At 37.1% G+C, this 11,219-nt stretch overlaps 2 protein-coding genes across 2 annotated transcripts; both read right to left on the bottom strand.

Annotated features, from left to right (window-relative positions):
• Positions 1-1,135: 1,135 nt before the first annotated feature.
• Positions 1,136-3,123, bottom strand: LOC113294489 (beta-amyrin 28-monooxygenase-like). The gene is made up of 4 exons (XM_026542886.1): positions 2,655-3,123; positions 2,206-2,393; positions 1,890-2,086; positions 1,136-1,295 (listed from the first exon to the last, which is right to left on the bottom strand). The coding sequence occupies exons 1-4, from the start codon at positions 3,121-3,123 to the stop codon at positions 1,136-1,138; spliced, it is 1,014 nt and encodes a 337-aa protein (XP_026398671.1).
• A 1,094-nt stretch (positions 3,124-4,217) lies between these two features.
• LOC113296882 (casein kinase 1-like protein 10) lies at positions 4,218-10,858 on the bottom strand. Its single transcript, XM_026545241.1, has 14 exons — positions 10,148-10,858; positions 10,026-10,066; positions 9,480-9,549; positions 9,247-9,395; positions 9,023-9,118; positions 7,709-7,779; positions 6,796-6,857; positions 6,632-6,695; positions 6,438-6,522; positions 6,154-6,280; positions 5,886-5,962; positions 5,748-5,811; positions 5,300-5,433; positions 4,218-4,706 (listed from the first exon to the last, which is right to left on the bottom strand). The coding sequence occupies exons 1-14, from the start codon at positions 10,221-10,223 to the stop codon at positions 4,413-4,415; spliced, it is 1,410 nt and encodes a 469-aa protein (XP_026401026.1). The 5' UTR covers positions 10,224-10,858; the 3' UTR covers positions 4,218-4,412.
• Positions 10,859-11,219: the final 361 nt, after the last annotated feature.

The raw sequence follows: 11,219 nt of genomic DNA, 5'->3' as shown, positions 1-11,219 counted from the left end.
TTGAGACATGATTCCTCTGTTAAAAAAATTCACCCATTAGGATGGGACAAGCTAAAAAAATTGATAGCGAAAGGGGGACTCGGCATCAGAAAGAGTATCCATCATAATAAAGCTTTACAAATGAAAAGAATCTAGAACATTCACGACCAGCCAAATTCCATCTGCACCGGCCTCTACACCGAGAGATACCTCCAACATCAACCAATATTCCAAGGTGCAATCTCAATATCTTCTACCGCCTCCCCGCAATGGAACAAATGGCATCTCTTATACCTTACGTAAAACAACATATATTTCATCACATAGGAAACGGTTTCGACACGCCTATCCAAGCTAATTGGATACTCCACTTTAAAAACCTTGATCATATCTAGTGCTACCCTATCCAAACTGTAGCTGATATAATTGACCCTCTTTCCCATAATTGGAGACATGATCAGCTAAACAACCTTCCACCTAATGCAATCCAACACATTATAAGTATCCACCTTCCACTTGACCACCGCATCCGGGTACAATTTCCTAATCCAACAAGATAACCACTCACACTTGAACCCCCTCCCAACAACCAAATTTTTGTGGATCCTACCACGTCCACCCAAAATTCAGTTTTTCTTGTGGAAAGCTATCAACGAAAGATTACCAACCTTTTATGTGTTACATCACATCAACATCGCAAATTCCAACATATGCCCATGATGCAACTCTGATCCAGAAACAGCTGAACACATACTTATTTACTTTCCGGTGGCAATGGCTGCTTGGACCAGCCTTTCCAACAGCATATCAAAAATTCAATCCCAAGATAATAACCAACCAATTATCTTAAATCCTCAACCAACCATATTACAACTATTGCAAGCGCCTGGCCCTATTTCTTATATCACATCTTTCTGTGTTCTACTTTGGTCGCTCTAGACAACCATAAATGAACTTGTGTTTCAACAAACACAATCTACTCATGAAGACAGCCTGGCGAGATTTTTGGAACAATAACAAGAATTTGAATACGCAAAAAAGTTTTCCCCACCAAACAACAACAATTTGAACAGGCAAAAAAGAAATTCCCACCAGTTCTCCCTAAGGAACCAGCTCCCAGGATTGCAACAAGCATCACCAGGACAACAACAACCATTCATGTTTGTTGGTCCACCCCAGCATCAGATTGAATTAAAATAAACACTGATGGTTCAGTTAGGGGCCACCCAAGTATGGCGGGAGCAGGGTTCATTTGTAGGGATTCGAGCGCGCAAACTATGATAGCTCTTGCACAACCTCTAGGATTGACTACTACGCTAACAGCATAGAACATAGGCAACCGTGATAGCAACCAGAAAACGACGGAAATACAATGGACTAAAGTGATATTTGGAATGGACTCTGAGAATCTTATGCTCTTTATTAAAACCCCAACGGAAGCTCTTTGGTATATTTCAAAAATGATTGCAGAAATTAAACAAAGAACAAGACAATTTCCTTTTCACGCTATTCAGCACAATTATAGAGAAGGAAACCAAGCAGCAGACGGTCTAGCAAACTACGCAGCAGATGGTAGCCAAGCGGTAAACTACTCAATCACAATATGGGACCAGCTTATCTTAACCAAATTCTCTTAATTGACTCTATGGGAATCAAATTCCCACGTGTAATAACAATTTAGTTCCTTTTATATTATACATGCTTCAAAACACAAATATAGATAGATAGATAGATAGATAGATAGATAGATAGATATGGCAACTGCCAAACTACAAAATATTAGAAATTAATTTGACACTAATTATGTAGTTCTAGGCTGAAGGAGAATTGGAAACCCTTTATCTGGCAATGGATATGGGCTAATTTTTAACCTTGTTTCAATACCGGGGATCAGTTTCTCCCATTTGTACCTTCTTACAACGTGGTGCAGGAAAATAAGAATTTGCACTCGAGCACACTCAAATCCAGGACACATTCCAGGTCCTCCACCAAACGGTACATATGTGTATGGAGCAGGTCCATTGCCTTGGAATCGTGATGGATCAAACTTTTCAGGATCTGGAAAATTCTCTGGATTCATGTGGCTTGAAATTCCACTCCGGAACAACTGCATCAAATTGTACAGTTTATTTGTTGAAGGCACTATTTCGAACATAAACGAAGTAATATTCTTGCAGATAGCAAGGATGTTCACACTTCAAAGTAACTGGTGTTTCATTTGCGTACCTTCATTCCTTTTGGAATGAAATATCCTGCATAGATAAAGTTTGTCAGTGCCTCAGTGTAACCTCCCTGCAACAGTGGCGAGAGTCTCAGTACTTCAGAAACCACATTCCATGAGTACATCATTTTATATACGTCATATATATTTAGCCACTCTTCGGGTGCTTTCGACTTTGCAATTTCTCGTTGCTCTATATTATATTCGCATATATAATAGACATGTGAAAATGATGAAGGAAAAATTAGTATAGAAAACCACACTATATGCACTATGTAAATCTTATTGAGTACTCACCGTGTAAGACCTCATGGAGGACATCTGGAAGCTCAGCAAGATACTTCATACACTTGAAGTGTGGTAGCCAGCGACCATCAGAGAAAGAATCAGATCCGCAATGTATGTTTCATTCAAAAACTTCTCTTTGTTCTGAACAGTATTGTTTTAGCATTACCAGTATGAGCACTGGTAGCTTCAGCATCCACAAGATCATCATTTATATCTCTGAATAGAATCATCTGTGACAAAATGTCTTGAGCAGGTGGATGCAGTACTGGAGACAAGGATGATGGTGATGAGTCTGATGACAAACATTCTTTCATCTTCTTCTCCTCGTCCTCTTTTAAAACATGCATCTGATCCATTCTCTGCTTGATCATCTTTTCAAATTCCTTTCGGGTAAATTTGGAAGCTTTGATACCACGATTTAATGGCGCTCCCGGTAAATTAATAGGTAAGCTGAGGAGTCCATCAACAACCATATTAAGAGGTTTGAGTAACTCACTGACACGAGAATCATCCTCAATACTCAAGAATAATTGACAAGCTAAGGTAAAATTGAAGAGCTTGATTAAAGGATACACAATAACTTCTTCGTTGTTGTCCCAATGAGCATCAAAATGTTTCCTCGCCAAAGAATCCATCACGCGTACATACTTTTGGAGTGCGTCTCGTTTAAAGAATGAAGGATATATCTTTTTACGAAGGTTCATAGATTCTTGTAGTCCCGAGGGTGAGGTTACTCCCACGGTGGTTGGTATAATCTTCTGAGCTGATAGTTGCCACCAAACTGTCATGAGTTTGTATTCGCTGGAGAACATGAATTTGTTACCCGCAGTACCATTGAGGACTGTCACAATTTCACCAAGTAATGAAGTCTTGAAGACTTTGGAAGAGTATTTCTGAACCCTATCGAAAAAGAATTCCTCTGGAGCGCCTTTTAGATTTGCCCGAACGAAGTCTAAAGTTTCTCCAATGATCGGCCAACCTGTTGGTCCCAGGTGGCTCGACTTTTTGTATTCCCTCGTGCTGTTTTTTGTTCAAATTGACGGACTGGAATAACTTGAGCGAGGAAAGAGACCAGAAAGAGACCACTACAAGGACAAGAATCATGCATATCTTCAACAAGAGGTCATCCATTTTTTTTTTCTTTTGCTGCTGAATACAAGTACTTGCAATGGGCACTCAACATGACCATATATATGCAAGATACCTATATGCAAGGATTCATTTTTTCTTAGGGATCCTCATCTTAGTGTTTTATTTGTACTTCTTTGTCCAATATCCTCCATTTAATCAATTGTTCATTTTAGGAAACAAAAAATGAAGTTGATGGAAGGTCCGACTTTATGCATTGTTTGCTTTTGGTTTACTTAACCCCCTACATAAAAATACTAGTATTAATTTGTTATATTAACAGGCCGGCTCATTACTTTATTAGTAATAGGCAGGCTCTTTCTTTTATTTAGCCAATAGTGATTCCGGATGATAGTAGAGGTACCATCTACCAGCTAAGCTGTTATGGAAACTGATTGCAAAATCACTAATCAGGTGTTTGTTCAAAAGGAATTATGCAAAGAATATGAATGACAAACAAGAATCATCTTCATTTCAGCGATTCCCAAAAAGAGGTGATCTTCTTCTTCTTGGAGGGAGAAGAATCTACAATGGAATCTCAAAGACACAAACCTTTCACAAAAAAAAAAAAAAAAAGGATTACAGGAAATACTCATCCAAGACAAATGAAGATCAGCGAATGGATTCCAACTTCGGCTTTAAGAAAATCGGAAACTTAAGAGTTTGTGAATATACATGTAACAGAGGTATTTAAAATGCTTGGAAAACTAATTGTACAAACAGCACAAGGATCTTTCCCTAGAATTAATAAAAGGGAAACAAGTTATTACCAAATTTAGATGATTCCTGATTCTCGTTACTTACTTCCTCTTCTCTCTGTGCCAATTGAGAGAAGCTCGAAACTTCGAAGATGATCATCCCGATTACCCCTTGAACCAGCGGTGCGAGAGAGGGATGTTGATTTGGATTCCAGCCCAGGTTGAATCGTCCTTTGTGCAGTTGAAAGGCGATTACTGCTGCCTGAGAGTATTCGACTTGTTCGACTCTCACTAGGCTCACCAGAAGAAGTAGGCCGGCTGCTTGATGCAATTGCTCTCCTTGAAGAACTGCCATTCCTAGATGAAGTTCGCAATTTTTCAGAATCAAGTACCTGACAAAAGTAACGAGAAGGCAAATGATATTAATGCAACCTCATGTAAAGCAAACCCGCAATCATTGGACCTTCCTCAAGCTCATTGCATATAATACTGACCATCTTACAGGGAGAGCCCTTTGCTAAATTTTCGTTATAAATTTTATCTTACTTGGACATCAGGATGTCTCTTATCCTACCCATCATACATGATACATCCCAGGGGAAAATATTTGGTGCATATTATAGAAAAGTATGAGTTGTGAGGTAATAAACTGCCATGGTTATATGTGAGTGTTCACATGCTCATATAAAGAGGCCTACTCTAAATAATTTAATAGACTATCCTCTCACGAGTTTTCATCTTTATTGAAGTTCACAAGGATCTCATCACCCTAAAACACCATCAAGAAGTTCGCCGATTACTGTGTGTCACTTAATTTAAACCACATGTAGCTCGGATCATCTCCATCCGGCACTACATGTGAACACGAGTTTAACATGGGAAATGATCCTTCCTTGAGTGATAGATGTAAAATTGACAAAAAGTAATGTATGAAAATTGCACAAACAAACAGCACAAATTTGTACAATATGAATTAATCAATCACCTCTCTCGATGTTGAGGAATCCTCTGGATTCTTGTTCTTGTTCTTGTGATCAGCATGTGCATTGGGACCTGGACTGTTTCTTCTAGCAAAAGCTTCTACTGCACCTGAAAATCTTTCGCGAATCTCTTGCCCCACTAGAAATAAGAATTTAATTAGAACATCAGCATCGATCAGTTCATAAGATATGATGCTAAGATTGTGTCTATACAGTATTTAAGTAACATGTGCTCCGACACTAAACTGATACCATGACAAACAGAGTTCGGGCAAAGTAAACTTCTAAGACGAGATCCTACTTAAAAGTCATCTTTGATTACGATCAAACAGCTCTTCCTTTACCCACTGGTAAGTTACTCTATCATAAAATCGAGCAAAACCAGTATAGTTTAACAATATATGCAAGAATGGAGTCCAAGAGATATTGTAGGATAGGGAAGGAAGAACAGACCTGTAGGTCTTTCTACTCTTTCAGCAGAAGGTCCTGCATTCGTGCCAACTCTACCACTAGGCACCTGAAAACAGACGCAAGTATGAAACATGTATTGAAAGGTGAAATGAGACTGAAGACAACTCTGGACGCACTAACCCTTGCTGTTCTAGAATTTGCGCCAATCTGGGGGTACTTCAATACAGTCCAGTCAAAGACATAATCAAACTGATAACCTGCACATGCAACAATGACGCCATGACTTTGTAGGTCAGAAACTTTCAACAAAATCACAACATGAACTACATTTTCTGTTAACATATAGTATTAATATTATTAAAATTGGAATTTCGGGAGCAGGACCTAGAGTCAAATCCAACATACAAACGTTTGAGTTGGTCAAAAGCTTGTCTAAAATTGGCTTTACCTTCTCTAATAAATAGATCACGGAAAAGCCTCTTCAGATACGAGTAATCTGGCTTATCCTCAAACCTCAGTGATCGACAATAGTGGAAATATGATATGAACTCTGAAGGATATGACTTGCAGAGCACCTGTAAGTAATTGCATGAACAAAAGTTGATTCACCAAGAATACAAATCAAACCCAAAACTAAAGATGATTCAAGGAAGAACAAGAAAGACTAGTCACAGCGCATAATTGTTTAACAGTACTTGATCATAAGAAAATTAAAGGTACTGAGTGCATTACCTCTATGGGAGTTAACATCTTCTTTTCACTGATCTTGTCATATTTTTGTTTCTTATTTCCAGCTTTTAATCCCTGCCAGGGAAGGCTGAGAGGAATAAATCGAAAGAAAGTTAACCTCATTACCAGAACGACCCAGAAGTTTTAGGAAGAAGGCCAAATTAATGGGAATTAAAGGATAGAATTGTAAATTCAACCTTCCTCTTAAAAAATACATCAGCACGTAACCAAGAGACTCCAGATCATCTCTCCTGCTTTGCTCTGAGATGTAATAGAATGAACAAATGCGTGATTCAGTTGCGGTATTACACCAGTGAAAGCCGATTCTAGACAAATTTGACTGAACTACTACTGTACTTACCAACTCCAAGATGAGTATTTACACTTGCATAGCGAGCAGTTCCGGTGAGATTCTTATTTTCCCTGCGTGGAAGTCAATTCCAATAGATTAGACACGTAGGCAAGACCACAAACATTCTTCCAGAAGTTCCATACACAGCAAATATGTCTTATATAGTTATATATGTTGTATCATGATTCATGGTTAAGCGAAGTGTACAACAGTTGTTTGAGGGTACAGATAACTCGATTAACTCTAGAGAACTTAGTCATCCTACGGTTACATAGTTATACTATTAACCAAATATATATTATTTATTGAAAATAGAATATAAATTTTAATCATCCTACATAGATTCTTATGGGAAACAAAGAACAATATAGTAAGTTACAGTGTAATATACCAACATAAAAGATAGATAATATCATAGTCTTCATCTAAATAAAATAATTGTTTTTTTCCATGACCTGACACACTAAAAAGAATCATAAAAGTAAAAGTACACACACAAAATTTACAGCCATTTTACTACAAATGATAAAGAACATGTTGCTTGACATAAATTTTACTTACGAGCAACAGCATAGATCAATGTTTCACAATGGTATGTACTCTGTATCCTTGACTTTGCAAATTATACACAACAACTACATGCGAGGAACAAATTCCCATAGTAATTTTTTTTATTTACTACACACAGTATAAGAACTAATGATAGAATAGAATGACGGGCATTTGGTTTCTAAAAAGGTTAAGTATGTTAACTTCAAGGTATCTTTTCTACTGGAAAGGAAAGAGAAACTTATTTGCCCAAATTCACTTTATTATATGCTTAGACAACTAACAGTTCCCAACCAAAGAGTTCAACTTAAAAAACAAAAACAGTTTAACAGGGCTGATTAAATATCTGATACTCTATATAACTATCGAGTACCTGTATGGTATGTGCTTATGGGTTTGAAGATCCCTGTACTTTTTTGCAAGGCCGTAGTCAATGATGTATACCTGCAGTAAAGAATATACGGAGTAAATGAGATCAAACTCAGATTCCAGCGGTATCACTGAATCTGGCGCATCATAAAAAAATTTAAAACAGCCATTGTTGATCTAAAATAAGCTTAATCCTGAAACTCCGATTATGCGCCAGAAATGACAAAGTACCACCACCTTTAATTGATTTTGATATGAGATCATCAAAAAGCAAAGAGAAAGTTATTATTGCAATGAAGACCGGCACAATAAGGGCTACCTCAATATGAACAACAGATTTGTAATTAAGCAACCAAACTAACACCACATAGGTTGACAGTCCATCAATACCTAAGGAAAAGCTGGTGCCAACCATCTGCTTCCTATTATGGTTGCAGGTGGAAAATTGCGTCTCTAGGGCTTGGTTGGAAACTTGTGCCCTTGGGGCTTGCAAAATCTCCAAACTGCGGTTTGGAATGTGTTTGGGGAAAAAACTTAAAAAGAATTTATAAAATGCATTTACATTCAAACCCAACGATCCCCTAGATATAAATAATACTCAAATACAAGCATCAGCCATCAAGTGTGAAGAAAAGATTAACGAAGTGGAGACTACTCAGAGAAGACAAACTAGTTGGTTGGTTTGTTTGCTACTTGGGGCAGTAGATTAGCAGATGGTATGTTTGAGTGTGACTAATCAATAACTAGTTCATATAGTTTATAAAGTAGTTCATTCATAGGCATTAAAAAAAAACAAAAATTCTAGCATTTTCAGTTAGCAGTGCGAAATGTTAGGCAACACCTACATATGCCGTTTTTGTAACCTTGCATATGTCTGTAGTCCCAACCTGTATAGCAAACCTCAATAGGCGGTACCCAGGCGGATGAGGAGGGCCTGGAGCCTGGAATGACTAGTCAAGGACTATGGAGTTTGAGCTAGGCGACCAGCCAATTAGAAGAAAATCGCCTCATTTCTGGCACCTATTTGGCCATTTCATTAGTCTCGCCTAGACGCCGGATTTTTCTACGCAGGTCCTAGAGAACGAATTGCAGGTTTGCGGAGGATTGTACTTATCAAGAAGCAAGAATTATATTTCTTCCTTTGTCTACTTATTCAACCAAATGATTAACATTAAAGATAACCAATTAACAAAGTCACATGTTCCATGGGCAGTAGAAGAAAGATCATGTAACCACCATGAGGCAGCATTATATGTTCAATAAGAATAACAGGTTACAAGTGGCGATATGGAGTAAGTACATTTAACATGACCATTACCTGATTTGCTCGACGCCCTAAACCCATCAAGAAATTGTCGGGTTTAATATCACGGTGAAGAAAACCCCTTGAGTGCATGTATTCAACTCTGTTAATCTACAATCACAGAGAAATTGGAATTAGAAGAGTGTCTCACAAAGATATTGAAAATCCCTTGATTGCTGTAAGAATAGAGAATATGCACTCTATCGACTATGTTCAGCAGAAAAATAATGGACACTCACTAATTGATCAGCAAGCATAAGAACTGTTTTCAACGTAAACTTCCGGTTGCAGTAGTTGAATAAGTCTTCCAAGCTTGGCCCGAGAAGGTCAATAACCATGCAGTTATAATCCGTCTCAACTCCAAACCACTTTAGGTGGGGAATTCCCGCTTCAATTCAAATATGTAAAAGCTTATCAGACTTGCTTAATAGAACAAATGAACCATGTTGGTTTCTGAAAAATTAATACTTACTTCCTCCTTGAAGGAGCATATACAATTTGGATTCATAGTGGAGTTGAGGGTGCTTGGTCTTTACAGATTCCTGTGAATGACCATATGAAGGATTTAAATTAATAAACTCAAAAACGTACATCATAAAGGCATAAGAAAAGAAAGAGAAAAGTCATCTCCTTGTGTTAATTTGTTCGCGTTAAATAGCAAAGAACCGAAAAGGCAAACTACTTTAGGGGTAGATTAACAAACACTATGGAGGGAGAGAAGAAATAAAGGCAAATCAAGATTTTTTATATTGGCACATATAATGGAAATGAAAACTACGTGCACAGTCTAAAGCATGAGAAAAGAAAATGGTAGACAATAAGGTGGTGTAGAAGAATCTGTTGACAAATTCAAAACAAATGCATCTAATGACAAGTACAGTGGAGAAATAGTCAGCTTAACAACACGACAATAAAATAAGAATGGAGCATTATGTTTTAACAGCTTGGGCATCTTCAACTTCTCAGAACTACATCCATTTGTTCAAAAAATAATGATTAACGGGATAATAATTCATACCAGCTTAATAGCAACCTCCTCTCCAGTTTGTATGTTAACACCTGAATAAAATTAACGAAAAAACAAATGAGGAGATTGAATTTGTATAGAGAGTGAAAATTATAGAGATGATATCTCCATACCTAGATAAAGCTCGCCAAAAGATCCACTTCCTATCTTTCGTCCAAGTTTAAACTTACCACCGATAACACTTTCCATGATTTTTCTCTAATTAATTACCCCCTTAATTCAATCGATTAGAGACGAAAAAATTCGTTCTAATTAATAGTTATGACCTTCTTCCAGCTAAACTTTTCCAACCAAATTCGCTCTTCCTACTTGTCATTGATGAAATTGAGATAAACTAAGTCTCCCCCCTATTTCTTCATCCATACTCAACCACAATAACAATCTTCCTCCTCTTCTTTAAGCAATCCAGTAATTCCTTGAGATTAATTCACCTTAGGAAATAAGCATTTGCCTCCAAATCGAAACCCTAATCAAACTGATACTCAATATCTTGGATCTACAACCAATATATCCAAATGAAACCCTAATTCTTCTTAAAAGTTAGAAAAGAAAAAAAAAAGGTTCAAGTCAAATGCGAATAAAAAAAAAAATCGATCGAATAAAACTGATCTTTAATCCAACAACAAGACCAAAAAATTGTACAAAAATTACAGAGAGTGCAGATAATGATGAGAGAGAGATATATTTACGGATCTGGATATGATCTGAACGAATTTAGAAGACAAAAGACGAGGAGAAGAGAGAGGTAGGAAAAAATGAAGAAAACAAGGGGAAAAGAATGATGGAGCAGAAACCGGTGAGAACAGCTTTTTCTTTTCTTTTTCTTTTTTCTTTTTTCTTTTTTTGATTCTTTTATAATTATAAAACAACCCTCTATGGGCGGCGGTGTGATAATAATGTCCCTCTAGTTTGTTATGGGATGTCATATAAGGGATGCAAATTATCTAGATTACCTTTTTCACCTTAAATGGACTAATTTATCCTTACTTTTTTGGCTGAAAAGATTGAATTGTCCTTCCCTATTTTTAAACCTAATGGAATCAGAAAAACAAAGAGAAAAATATCGTTTGGTCTTTTTTTAGGTGGGCCCGTGTATGTTTGGTCCTTTAGGAAAACGCCTTTACTGTTTGGTCCATAATTATTTAAAAATATTAAACTGACAAAAGTACCCTTCTGTATTAATTT

This window comes from Papaver somniferum, chromosome 7 (genome assembly GCF_003573695.1).
Source record: "Papaver somniferum cultivar HN1 chromosome 7, ASM357369v1, whole genome shotgun sequence".
Lineage (NCBI taxonomy): Eukaryota > Viridiplantae > Streptophyta > Magnoliopsida > Ranunculales > Papaveraceae > Papaver > Papaver somniferum.
Note: the sequence above shows the minus strand (reverse complement) of the source record. Positions and strands in the feature narration are given on the sequence as shown.